This window comes from Acipenser ruthenus, chromosome 55 (assembly GCF_902713425.1).
Source record: "Acipenser ruthenus chromosome 55, fAciRut3.2 maternal haplotype, whole genome shotgun sequence".
Taxonomy (NCBI): Eukaryota; Metazoa; Chordata; class Actinopteri; order Acipenseriformes; family Acipenseridae; genus Acipenser; species Acipenser ruthenus.
The window spans coordinates 1,894,430-1,908,029 of NC_081243.1; the positions used below are offsets into that span (position 1 = coordinate 1,894,430).

A 13,600-nucleotide genomic window follows, 5' to 3' on the forward strand; every position below is an offset into this window, starting at 1 on the left:
AATACTGAAAAAAATAACAACTTTCATCAGTTTGATGTCACCATGGTAATTGTAAATCACAAAATCTCGTTTTTTTTTTCAGATCTTATTTCGTAAAGAACATGCAGTATACATTAAATAATTAATTCATTAATTCATTAATTAACTACGCAATTAATTAATTAATAACATTTTCTGAACCTGAACCTCAGTTTTCACCTGAAGAGCAGAACTGTGTGCCTCTTTGCGTTTTAAAAAATCTAGTATTAAGCATCATATGACGGGTCTCCTTCCCCTCGCTGTGTGACTGAGACCCAGTACAGTACAAGTCTGATGTTTTGGGTCCGCCTTCGTCCCCTGTTCAAACCGGGCAGCCCCGCACCGCTGGGGTCCCGAGGCCGGTCTATTCAGGGTCTAAAGCCGCCTCGCCCCCCTCACTCGCTACATCTCTCTTTACTCTAAACAAGGGGTAAACAAGCCGCCGTTATCGGCTCAGGCGATGGCAAGCCGAGTCCCAGAGGAAACGTGTTTATCTGTAAACACGGCTCAAAATATATAAACGTAACAAAAAACACGGAGACGAAGCGAGTAGATGGTGCCTGTGAGCAAAAGAAAGAAAGAAAGAAACCTCAGGAATTAAGAGTTAAAAAGTTTTCAAGGTCAGTGAAAATATTGATTTTTGTATAGCGTTATCTGTTTATTAAGGAATATATTGTGAATATGTAGCCCTGGTGCATATTTCGTTTGTGTTACAATTGTAATTGTGTTATCAGTAGCTCTTTGTGATTAGTTATATCATTTATAGACAGTTGTGATTATTTTATTATTATTATTATTTATTTCTTAGCAGACGCCCTTATCCAGGGCGACTTACAATTGTTACAAGATATCACATTATTTCACTTTATACAGATATCACATTATTTTTACATACAATTACCCATTTATACAGTTGGGTTTTTACTGGAGCAATCTAGGTAAAGTACCTTGCTCAAGGGTACAACAGCAGTGTCCCCCACTGGGGATTGAACCCACAACCCTCCGGTCAAGAGTCCAGAGCCCTAACCACTACTCCACACCCTGCCATTTTAGTCCCTGCAGTTGAAACTATACATGAAGAGAATGTGAACAGACTGGACAGGCATCACAGTCCAGTTTCCCATTCCGTGTAGTTCAGAGGGTTAAACGATGAGGAATGCAGGGTCTAGGAATTATATTTTACTGTTTAATTGTATTCAACTAGTTGGATGTTTTCAGATCTTTTTTCTTCTGCTTCAGTTTGGTTTGCTACCATTTGCTTTGTTTTTGTAATGGTTTTTATAATGGTTTTTATAATGGTTTTTGTAATGCCTGGTTTGACAGCATGTAAACTACCAGGAGGGGCTTAATATTGAAGGTGACTCTACAGCTATGACCAAACGTTTTGCATCACTCTATAAAATTAACTCTTTTTGCTCTATAAAGTCGAAAGAAAACTGCTGAATAATGTCACGTTAACATATTGAATTCCACACCGCTTTTGTAGTTTTCCAGATACTCAATGAAAAACTGACAACATTTAAAAAGGTGACATTTCTTTTGCGATGTCATTTTGTAGTTTCCTTCATTTACATTAATTTAAATGAAAGATCTTAATTATGTTCATATAGTTTTTTATTTATTTATTTTATTATCTCAACCTTAAAATTCTAGTTGATGCTAAACTTTTGGCCATTGTGTAAATGGCCATCAATAGGAGCAAATTGGGGCTGTAAAAAGTTGTTTCACTGTTAGGTGTCCTTTCTACTGTATTCCTTGTGAGGTGTCTTTTACTGTATTCATTGTGAGGTATCCTTTATACTGTATCTGTGTTCTTTTGTTCAGATGGATTTTTCAAAACTACCCAAAATCTCTGATGTGGAGAAGGAGAGCAAAGTGGGTTACGTGTTTGGAGTCTCAGGACCAGGTAAGAAAAACACACAGAGAGACAGACTGACTGACTGACACACAGACACACAGACAGACACACAGAGAGACAGACTGACTGACTGACTGACACACACACACACACACACAGAGACAGACTGACTGACTGACACACAGACACACAGACAGACACACAGAGAGACAGACTGACTGACTGACACACAGACACACAGACAGACACACAGAGAGACAGACTGACTGACTGACTGACACACACACACACAGAGACAGACTGACTGACTGACACACAGACAGACACACAGAGAGACAGACTGACTGACTGACTGACTGACACACACACACACAGAGACAGACTGACTGACTGACACATAGACACACAGACAGGCACACAGACACACAGACACACAGACTGACTGACTGACTGACTGACACATAGACACACACACACACACACACACAGACAGACTGACTGACTGACACACAGACTGACAGACACACAGACTGACAGACACACAGACTGACTGACTGACACATAGACACACAGACAGACTGACTGACTGACACATAGACACACAGACAGACAGACTGACTGACTGACACACAGACACACAGACTGACTGACTGACACATAGACACACACACACACACACACACACACACACACACACACACAGACTGACAGACACACAGACTGACTGACTGACACATAGACACACAGACAGGCACACAGAGAGACTGACTGACTGACTGACTGACACACACACACACACACACACAGAGACAGACACACAGACTGACTGACTGACTGACACACAGACAGACACACACAGACTGACTGACTGACTGACAGACAGACACACATACAGTCACACACACAAAGACTAACTGACTGACTGACTGACTGACTGACAGACACACACATACACAGACAGACACACAGACTGACTGACTGACACACATACTGACTGACTGACACACACACAGACAGACACACACAGACAGACACACAGACAGACACACAGAGACAGACAGACAGACAGACTGACACACAGACAGACAGACACACACACAGACACAGACAGACAGACACACAGACAGACACACACAGACAGACAGACAGACACACTGACACACAAACAGACAGACACACACACAGACACAGACAGACACACACACACGTAGACACACACACAGACAGACACACAAACACACAGAACCACACACAGACAGACAGACAGAAAGACTGTCCTCTCTCTCTCAGGTTTCTCTCTCACCGGTCTGTCTCTCCTCTTTCTCTCAGTGGTCACTCTATCCTCTCTCTCTTAATGGTCACTCTCTCCTCTCTCTCTTAGTGGTCTCTCTCTCCTCTCTCTCTCAGTGGTCTCTCTCACCGGTCTGTCTCTCCTCTTTCTCTCAGTGGTCACTCTATCCTCTCTCTCTTAATGGTCACTCTCTCCTCTCTCTCTTGGTGGTCTCTCTCTCCTCTCTCTCTCAGTGGTTTCTCTCTCCTCTCTCTCTCTCTCTCTCTCACCGTTCTCTCTCTCCTCTCTCTCAGTGGTCACTCTCTCCTCTCTCTTTCAGTGGTCATTGCGTCGGAGATGTCTGGAGCTGCCATGTATGAGCTGGTCAGGGTGGGTCACTCGGAGCTGGTTGGAGAAATCATCAGACTGGAAGGAGATCTGGCCACAGTGCAGGTGTACGAAGAGACAGGTAACCTTTACAATACTGTACTGTACACAAAACACATTGACACACACTGACACATTGACCCACACTGACACTCACAAAATACACTGACACACACACACACACACACACACACTGACACACGTTGCCACACACTGACACACACTGATGAAGCAACGGTTCGACAGAGCACGCTCAGTGAAGCCGCCTGCCATAAGCGCCTCAGACTGGGTCAGACCTAAACGGCCCCACCGTGGAGACAAGCTCCCGTCCTTCTGGTCCTCCATGCTGGGTGTCGTGCTGTGTGGATTGTTTGTGTTGCTGTAGCTGAGTGTGTGTGCTGGCTTTACAGCAGTGAGATACCATGCTGGAAAAATATGACACACAATAAAGCATCCTGTTAGTTTTACCATAACAAGCTGTTGGAGTCGGGTTTTTACAATACAACACACAGTACAGGTGTATGAAGACACACTGACAGACTGTATCTTACAGTACACCCTGACACACACAGACACACAAACACACACCCTGCTGTGTATCAGAGTTACGTTGTTCTCCTTGACCCCCCCTCTCTCTCAGCGGGAGTCTGCGTGGGGGACCCCGTGCTGCGGACTGGCCAGCCCCTCTCCGTCGAGCTGGGACCCGGGATCATGGGCTCCATCTTCGACGGGATCCAGCGCCCCCTACAGGACATCAGCGAACTGACACACAGCATCTACATCCCCAGTGGAGTCAACATGGGAGCCCTGAGCCGGGGGAGAGAGTGGGAGTTCAACCCAGAGAAGAGTATCCGGGTGAGGGGAGGGGAGGGGAGGGGAGGGGAGGGGGGCGGAGTAGTGGTGTGAGAAGAGAGAGGAGAGTGGGGAGAGAGGGGAGAAGAGAGAGTCGGTGTGAGTTTCTCATTGTCTTCACAGTGTGTGTGAGTGTCCCTCCTCTCTTCTCTCAGCTTGGCTCTCACGTGGTGGGGGGTGATATCTACGCCTCAGTCCAGGAGAATTCTCTGGTCTCTCACAAGATGATGGTGCCGCCCAAATCCCGCGGGACTGTCACCTACCTGGCACCGCCCGGGCACTACAACGTAACGGTGAGTTTGCCTGCCTGCCTGTCTGTCTGTCTGTCTGTCTGTCTGTCTGTCTGTCTGTGTGTCTGGCTGTCAAGTTCAAGTTCATGTTCAAATGCTTTATTGGCATTACAAGCAGAATAAGTATTGCCAAAGCTACAACACAATACACAATCATACATTAGAACAGATACAACACAGTTATATTGAGCACACTGTCTGTCTGTCTGTGTGTCTTTGTGTCTGTCTGTTGACTGTACAACTAATTCTCTCTGTCTCTTAGGATGTGGTGATGGAGCTCCAGTTTGAAGGTGTGAAGGAGAGCCTGTCATTGAAGCAGATCTGGCCGGTCAGGCAGGTGCGTCCGGTGCTGGAGAAGCTTCAAGCCAACCACCCTCTGCTGACCGGCCAGAGAGTGCTGGACGCGCTGTTCCCGTGAGTCTGTCTTCCTGTCTGCCTGTCTGCCTGCCTGCCTGCCTGCCTGCCTGCCTGCCTGCCTGTGTGTCTGTCTCTCTGTCTGTCTCCCTGCCTCCCTGTCTCTCATGCTGTTTCTCTTGTACAGTGTCTCTGTCTCTCTGTGTCTGTCTCTCTCAGGTGTGTGCTGGGAGGCACCACAGCGATCCCGGGAGCGTTTGGCTGTGGGAAGACGGTGATCTCACAATCCCTCTCCAAATACTCCAACAGCAACATCATTGTGTATGTGGGCTGCGGAGAGCGAGGCAACGAGATGTCAGAGGTGTTGAGAGACTTCCCCGAGGTGAGAGGGAGAGGGGGAGAGGGAGAGGGAGAGGGAGAGGGAGAGGGAGAGGGAGAGGGGGAGGGGGAACGAGATGTCAGAGGTGTTGAGAGACTTCCCCGAGGTGAGAGGGGGAGAGGGAGAGGGAGAGGGAGGAGGGGGAGGGGGAGCAAGGGAACGAGATGTCAGAGGTGTTGAGAGACTTCCCCGAGGTGAGAGGGGGAGAGGGAGAGGGAGAGGGAGGAAGGGGAGGGGGAGCGAGGGAACGAGGTGTCAGAGGTGTTGAGAGACTTCCCCGAGGTGAGAGGGGGAGAGGGAGAGGGAAAGGGAGGAGGGGGAGGGGGAGCAAGGGAACGAGATGTCAGAGGTGCTGAGAAACTTCCCCGAGGTGAGACGGGGAGAAGGGAGAGAGTGGGGGTATGTGTGGTTGCGTTGAGCTGAGTAGATTATGTGACAGAGGAAGGCCAAGGTAATTTTGCAGTTTTCCCTAAGCTTTTCTCGTGGTTGCACTTTGCATGTACCATAGTTTACCATGTTTTTCTATTATTATTACCATGCCTCTCAGTGCTTTACAATGCTTCCCTATGCTTTACCAGACCTCTCTGTGCTTTACAATGCTTCCCTATGCTTTACCAGACCTCTCTGTGCTTTACAATGCTTCCCTATGCTTTACCAGACCTCTCTGTGCTTTACAATGCTTCCCTATGCTTTACCAGACCTCTCTGTGCTTTACAATGCTTCCCTATGCTTTACCAGACCTCTCTGTGCTTTACAATGCTTCCCCATGCTTTACCAGACCTCTCTGTGCTTTACAATGCTTCCCTATGCTTTACCACACCTCTCTGTGCTTTACAATGCTTCCCTATGCTTTACCAGACCTCTCTGTGCTTTACAATGCTTCCCTATGCTTTACCAGACCTCTCTGTGCTTTACAATGCTTGCCTATGCTTTACCAGACCTCTCTGTGCTTTACAATGCTTCCCTATGCTTTACCATGCTTTCACTGTGCTGTATTACACTGTGCTGGGCTTTAACTCCCTCCCCTCCCTCCCTCATTATCAAATTCCAAATCTTTATTGGCATGACAACTCATAGAATTATTGCCAAAATGAATGCAGTAAAAATCCTGAAGGCCTATCCTCTCTACTTCCAATGAGCTGCAAAATACAGAGCAGAGATTTCCACTGCCTCTTTCTGTTCAACACAAAATATTTTACAGTTTTTCTTCATCAATAAACCTCCTTCTTTGTCTTCCAGCTTGATAGAATATTTATCCTGATTGCCGTGTGTTTTGTACAGTGGAGGATGAAGCATGTCTCTGATTCAATCTCTCCAGTCACTGCAGCACTGGTTACACAGTCAGGCCTCTCTGGGCTTCCAGTTTCCTTTGTGTTTCCTGCCAGTTTCAATGTGCAGCTTGTGGTCACTAATCCCCCCTCTCTGTCTCTGTAGTTGACGATGGAGGTGGATGGAAAGACAGAGTCAATAATGAAGCGAACCACTCTGGTAGCAAACACCTCAAACATGCCTGTGGCAGCGAGAGAGGCCTCCATCTACACAGGTACAGCATCCCAGCACACACACCCTCCATCTACACAGACACAGCATCCCAGCACACACACCCTCCATCTACACAGGTACAGCATCCCAGTACACACACCCTCCATCTACACAGACACAGCATCCCAGTACACACACCCTCCATCTACACAGGTACAGCATCCCAGTACACACACCCTCCATCTACACAGGTACAGCATCCCAGCACACACACCCTCCATCTACACAGACACAGCATCCCAGCACACACACCCTCCATCTACACAGACACAGCATCCCAGCACACACACCCTCCATCTACACAGGTACAGCATCCCAGTACACACACCCTCCATCTACACAGACACAGCATCCCAGTACACACACCCTCCATCTACACAGACACAGCATCCCAGTACACACACCCTCCATCTACACACACAGCATCCCAGTACACACACCCTCCATCTACACAGACACAGCATCCCAGTACACACACCCTCCATCTACACAGACACAGCATCCCAGTACACACACCCTCCATCTACACAGGTACAGCATCCCAGCACACACACCCTCCATCTACACAGGTACAGCATCCCAGTACACACACCCTCCATCTACACAGACACAGCATCCCAGCACACACACCCTCCATCTACACAGGTACAGCATCCCAGTACACACACCCTCCATCTACACAGACACAGCATCCCAGTACACACACCCTCCATCTACACAGACACAGCATCCCAGTACACACACCCTCCATCTACACAGACACAGCATCCCAGCACACACACCCTCCATCTACACAGGTACAGCATCCCAGTACACACACCCTCCATCTACACAGACACAGCATCCCAGTACACACACCCTCCATCTACACAGACACAGCATCCCAGCACACACACCCTCCATCTACACAGACACAGCATCCCAATACACACACCCTCCATCTACACAGACACAGCATCCCAGTACACACACCCTCCATCTACACAGACACAGCATCCCAGCACACACACCCTCCATCTACACAGACACAGCATCCCAGTACACACACCCTCCATCTACACAGACACAGCATCCCAGCACACACACCCTCCATCTACACAGACACAGCATCCCAGCACACACACCCTCCATCTACACAGACACAGCATCCCAGTACACACACCCTCCATCTACACAGACACAGCATCCCAGTACACACACCCTCCATCTACACAGACACAGCATCCCAGTACACACACCCTCCATCTACACAGGTACAGCATCCCAGTACACACACCCTCCATCTACACAGACACAGCATCCCAGTACACACACCCTCCATCTACACAGACACAGCATCCCAGTACACACACCCTCCATCTACACAGACACAACATCCCAGTACACACACCCTCCATCTACACAGACACAGCATCCCAGTACACACACCCTCCATCTACACAGACACAGCATCCCAGTACACACACCCTCCATCTACACAGACACAGCATCCCAGTACACACACCCTCCATCTACACAGACACAGCATCCCAGCACACACACCCTCCATCTACACAGACACAGCATCCCAGTACACACACCCTCCATCTACACAGACACAGCATCCCAGTACACACACCCTCCATCTACACAGACACAGCATCCCAGTACACACACCCTCCATCTACACAGACACAACATCCCAGTACACACACCCTCCATCTACACAGACACAGCATCCCAGTACACACACCCTCCATCTACACAGACACAGCATCCCAGTACACACACCCTCCATCTACACAGACACAGCATCCCAGTACACACACCCTCCATCTACACAGACACAGCATCCCAGCACACACACCCTCCATCTACACAGACACAGCATCCCAGTACACACACCCTCCATCTACACAGACACAGCATCCCAGCACACACACCCTCCATCTACACAGACACAGCATCCCAGCACACACACCCTCCATCTACACAGACACAGCATCCCAGTACACACACCCTCCATCTACACAGACACAGCATCCCAGCACACACACCCTCCATCTACACAGACACAGCATCCCAGCACACACACCCTCCATCTACACAGACACAGCATCCCAGTACACACACCCTAGCCTGTGGGACAGTTATTTTACTATTCGGAACACTGTGTGCTCGTTCATATAGACTAACAGCATTCATAACTGCCTGTAATAAACTCTCCCTCCCCTCCCTCAGGTATCACGCTGTCAGAGTATTTCAGAGACATGGGTTACCATGTCTCTATGATGGCAGATTCCACATCACGCTGGGCCGAGGCTCTTCGAGAGATATCGGGGAGACTGGCTGAGATGCCAGCAGGTAATGAATCTGTATACCTCCCTCTGTACCCCCCCTTTCTACCACCCCTCACCCTCTCTCTCTCTGGCAGAGATACAACTCTATAACGCTTCCTCTCCATCTCTCTATCTCTCTCGTCTCCCTCTCCACACTTCCTCTCTGAGAGTAGCAGGTGACCGCTCTATATACCTCATTATATAGCGCTGTCTATCTCTCTCTCTCCAAACTGAAGCTCTCTCACCCTGTCTTTCACCCCTCTCTCACCCTATCTCTCTCTCACTCCCTCTCTTTCTCACCCCTCTCTCTCTCACACCCCTCTCTCTCTCTCTATCTGTCTATCTCACTCTCTCACCCTCTCTCTCTCTCTCTCTCTCTCTCTCTCTCTCTCTCTCTCTCTCTCTCTCTCTCTCTCTCCCTCACCCCCTCACCTTCTATCACCCCCTCACCCTCTCTCTCTCTCTCTCTCTCTCTCTCTCAGACAGTGGGTACCCTGCCTATCTCGGGGCACGCTTGGCCTCATTCTACGAACGTGCGGGGAGGGTCCGGTGTTTGGGGTCTCCAGATCGAGAGGGCAGCGTCAGCATTGTGGGAGCGTGAGTATAGTGAGACACCCCTCCACCCCTCTACCCCTCCACCCCTCTACCTTCTCTCACTCTCTCGCTCTGTGCTGCTGTGTTTCAGAGTGTCGCCCCCCGGTGGAGACTTTTCAGACCCTGTCACTTCAGCAACACTGGGGATCGTGCAGGTAATTCACTGTCTGTGTGTCTGTCTGTCTGTCCACCTGTCTGCTACATTAGGTATTGTACACTATCTATCTATCTGTCTAGAAATCTAGACTTCATAACCCCTTCTCTTTCTTCCCCTCCACCTTCTTCCCCTCTCCTCTCTCCCAGGTGTTCTGGGGTCTTGATAAGAAGTTGGCTCAGCGGAAACACTTCCCTTCTCTGAACTGGCTCATCAGTTACAGTAAGTACATTGGGGCTCTGGAGCCGTACTATGAGAGGCTGCACCCCGAGTTCGTTCCTCTTCGAACCCGAGCCAAGGAGATCCTGCAGGAGGAGGAGGACCTGGCCGAGATCGTGCAGCTGGTGGGGAAGGTAGGTCTGTCTGTCTGCCTGTCAGTCTGTCTGTCTGCCTGTCTGCCTCTCTGTGTCAGTCTGTCTGCGTGTCTGTCTGTCTGTCTGTTTATTCATCTCTGTCTGTCTGTACGTGTGTTTATTTAATATTCACAGTTTATTCATAGTATGTTCTATATAAACATGTCGTTTTATACACACTAACTGGTGCTACACTGGGTTAAATAAATGTTTGCAAGCTTGCTTCCTGGGTCACCCAATGAGTGAAACTGTCCCCACCCCTACGCTGGCTTATTTCCTGTAAATAACCAGTCAGCTGCTTCCCCTGTTGACTGACATGCTTTCAGACAGTAACATGACGCAGAAGACGCCATTGGGGTGAAATGACCCAGGAAGTAAAGCAACAGAATACTTCCTGGAAGGCAAGGCAAACAAACCGAGAACTTCTTGTAGTACCAGATGTCTGTTTTAAAATGAAAACACATCGCTTTTATATTATAGCCATTTAGGAGACACTTCAGCCTCAATTCCACTGCAGGCCGCGGCGCGGCTGGAGGTTCTTGCCCTGTGTTAAAAGGTCACTAGGGGATTGTGGGATAGTATTGTGCTGTGTTTTAAAGAAATCCGTAGCAGTACCATGTTCAGAAAAAAACTGCCCGAGCAACGGATGCTGCGATTGAAAGAACGTTCGTAGCTATTTTTATTATTTTCACTGTACATACATGTTTTTGAATTGTGTCCCGGCACTGTTGTGGTGTTCGACTGAATCCGTGTTCCCCAAGGAGTATATATTCTGCACAGAGCCCAGTAACTGTTTCAGGATTTCAGAGTCGAAACAAAATGATTTTAACATTCTCCCACCACCACAATTCTCTTTTTTTGGGTAAACTCTTCTCTGCAGCCATTGCAGTCGTAAAACAGACTTGAAGTGTGCAGCTCTGCTCCTCTGTCAGGTTCTAATCCATCACACACTTCCCTGCTGTATAAGAAAGTGTCTGTATATTGAGATATTCTGAGAGTATGGAATGGGTACCAAGGGTTACCTTGCCACTTTGTTGATCCTGAATCACTGGGATCCTTTAAGACCCGACTTTGACAAAGTTTTAAGATCACTGAGCTACTTGTATACCGGACAAGCTCTGATGGGCTGAATGGCCTCCTTATATCCTTATACCCTTATGACCACTGTGACAGGCTGGACGAGTGGTCTGACGTCACGGCAGAAGCAGGAAGGGAAACTGACACCAGGGCAAATACTGCAGTTTAAGGTGGCGTTTTATTTGAATACAAAAATAAATAAAATATTTTAACAAAAAACACTTGCTCACAGAGCGAAAATAAAAGGTTTGAACAAAACAAAATCACGAACACAAAAATACATAAACAAAGGCCAGGCCTGGCAGATTGCCTTCACTGTTCCTTTGTTTCTTTTATTAAGTTTCATTTTTACTCGTCGTCTCTCTGCGCTCTCGTTCCTCCTCTGAACTCCCACCCCGAGCTGGAGAGCTGCAGGCTTTTTATAACAGGTGACCATCTCCCGATTAGCAATAAAATTAATCACTTAATTCATTCGGGAGATGACCACCTTCTGCACGAGTTTAATTATGTTGTGGATGGGGCTACCCATCCACGCTAAACAAAACAATCGGCTATGCCGTCCTAATAAAAAACAATAACAAAATACGCGGTGCTTCGCCGTCATATAATTACAATACTAAATTATAATAAACCAAAACAATGTACAGGGCTGCTCGCCCTGCTACAACCACCTTCAATGTTAGTTGAATGCTGGCTTGTTAAAAGAGTATATAGCTATTGAAATAATTCCATAAATCTCAACTGGCTTTCATTAGCTATGTAGAAATCTTGTGCGTCCATTTTCTTATGTTCTTATTTATTATGACACACAATACAGGATACAGTCTATATTGTATAATAATGAAACTAATACTGAATATGTCTGAAGCTGAATATGTCTAATTGAAATCCCTTCAACCCTCTCTCTCCCACTTCCTCCCTCATTCCTTCTCCCTCCCTGTCTCTCCTCTCTCCTCCTTCTCTCTCTCTGTTCTCCAGTCCTCTCTTGCAGAAGTTGATAAGATCACTCTTGAAGTTGCCAAACTCCTGAAAGATGATTTCCTTCAACAGAACGGCTATTCTTCCTATGACAGGTACAGCCCACGCTTTCGCTTCTCTAACCAGCGTCCCTAACGAGAGCCCTGTGTACAGCACAGCACAGCGAGGCTCTGCCCAGCACAATGCCAATGCACTACACTTTATATAGACACCATGTTGGGTAGCTGCTGTAGTTCTGTCCAGGGTTTTCTATTAGTTTTATATAGTGCGGTCCCGCCAGCATTGCCCTGTGTACAGCACAGCACAGCGAGGCTCTGCTCAGCGTGCACACTAGATTAGACTCCCTCTCCCTCTTTCTCAGGTTCTGCCCGTTCTATAAGACTGTGGGAATGCTCCAGAACATGATCGGGTTCTACGATCTGGCCCGGCAGTCTGTGGAGAGGACGGCCCAGTCCGAGAACAAAATCACCTGGGCAGCGATCAGAGAGGGGCTGGGGGGAGTGCTGTACAAGCTGAGCTCCATGAAATTCAAGGTGAGAAGAGGGAGGAGTGAGGAGGGTTTTTATGATAATTAATAACCAATAATCAATGACTCAAAATCTTTGAACTGATGAAGCCTAATCCTAAAATTCTTCTCTCCCCCTTTCCTTCCTCTTTCTCTCCCCCTCCTCTCCCTCTTCCACTCCCTCCCTTTCTCTCAGGACCCTGTGCTGGATGGGGAGTTGAAGATTCGCTCTGATTACAGCGCTCTGAATGAGGAGATGCAGAGCGCCTTCAGAGCCCTGGAGGACTTCTGAGAAACCATCCCTCCATCACATCCCTCCATCATTACATCCCTCCATCACTACCTCCCTCCATCCCCCATCACAATCTCCCTCCTTCACTCACCTAAGAGACCTCTGATATTCACACCCTTACCAAGTCATTAAAGAACAATAATACAATAATTTAAATTAAAAAAAAACTACTTTGAGACTGGACTAATGCATGAGAAAACTGAAGGTCAATTTCATAAGCAAATAAACAAACAGCAAACTATGTGTTTTGAGGAGATTCGGTGATGTAATGTCATTTGTGAAATTATTAATCATTTTCAGGTACATTTCTACCCATATTTAAAAAACAAATCTATAATTTAAATATTCACAGTGTAATAAATTGTATTTATGAAATCTG

General features: G+C 47.6%; 1 protein-coding gene across 1 annotated transcript; it reads left to right on the top strand.

Moving 5' to 3' along the window:
• Positions 1-496: 496 nt before the first annotated feature.
• Positions 497-13,600, top strand: LOC117401672 (V-type proton ATPase catalytic subunit A-like). Its single transcript, XM_059017124.1, has 15 exons — positions 497-638; positions 1,843-1,924; positions 3,487-3,615; positions 4,174-4,388; positions 4,541-4,678; positions 4,938-5,089; positions 5,249-5,411; positions 6,843-6,951; positions 9,171-9,293; positions 9,751-9,865; positions 9,954-10,017; positions 10,166-10,369; positions 12,425-12,519; positions 12,786-12,957; positions 13,126-13,600. The coding sequence occupies exons 2-15, from the start codon at positions 1,843-1,845 to the stop codon at positions 13,219-13,221; spliced, it is 1,857 nt and encodes a 618-aa protein (XP_058873107.1). The 5' UTR covers positions 497-638; the 3' UTR covers positions 13,222-13,600.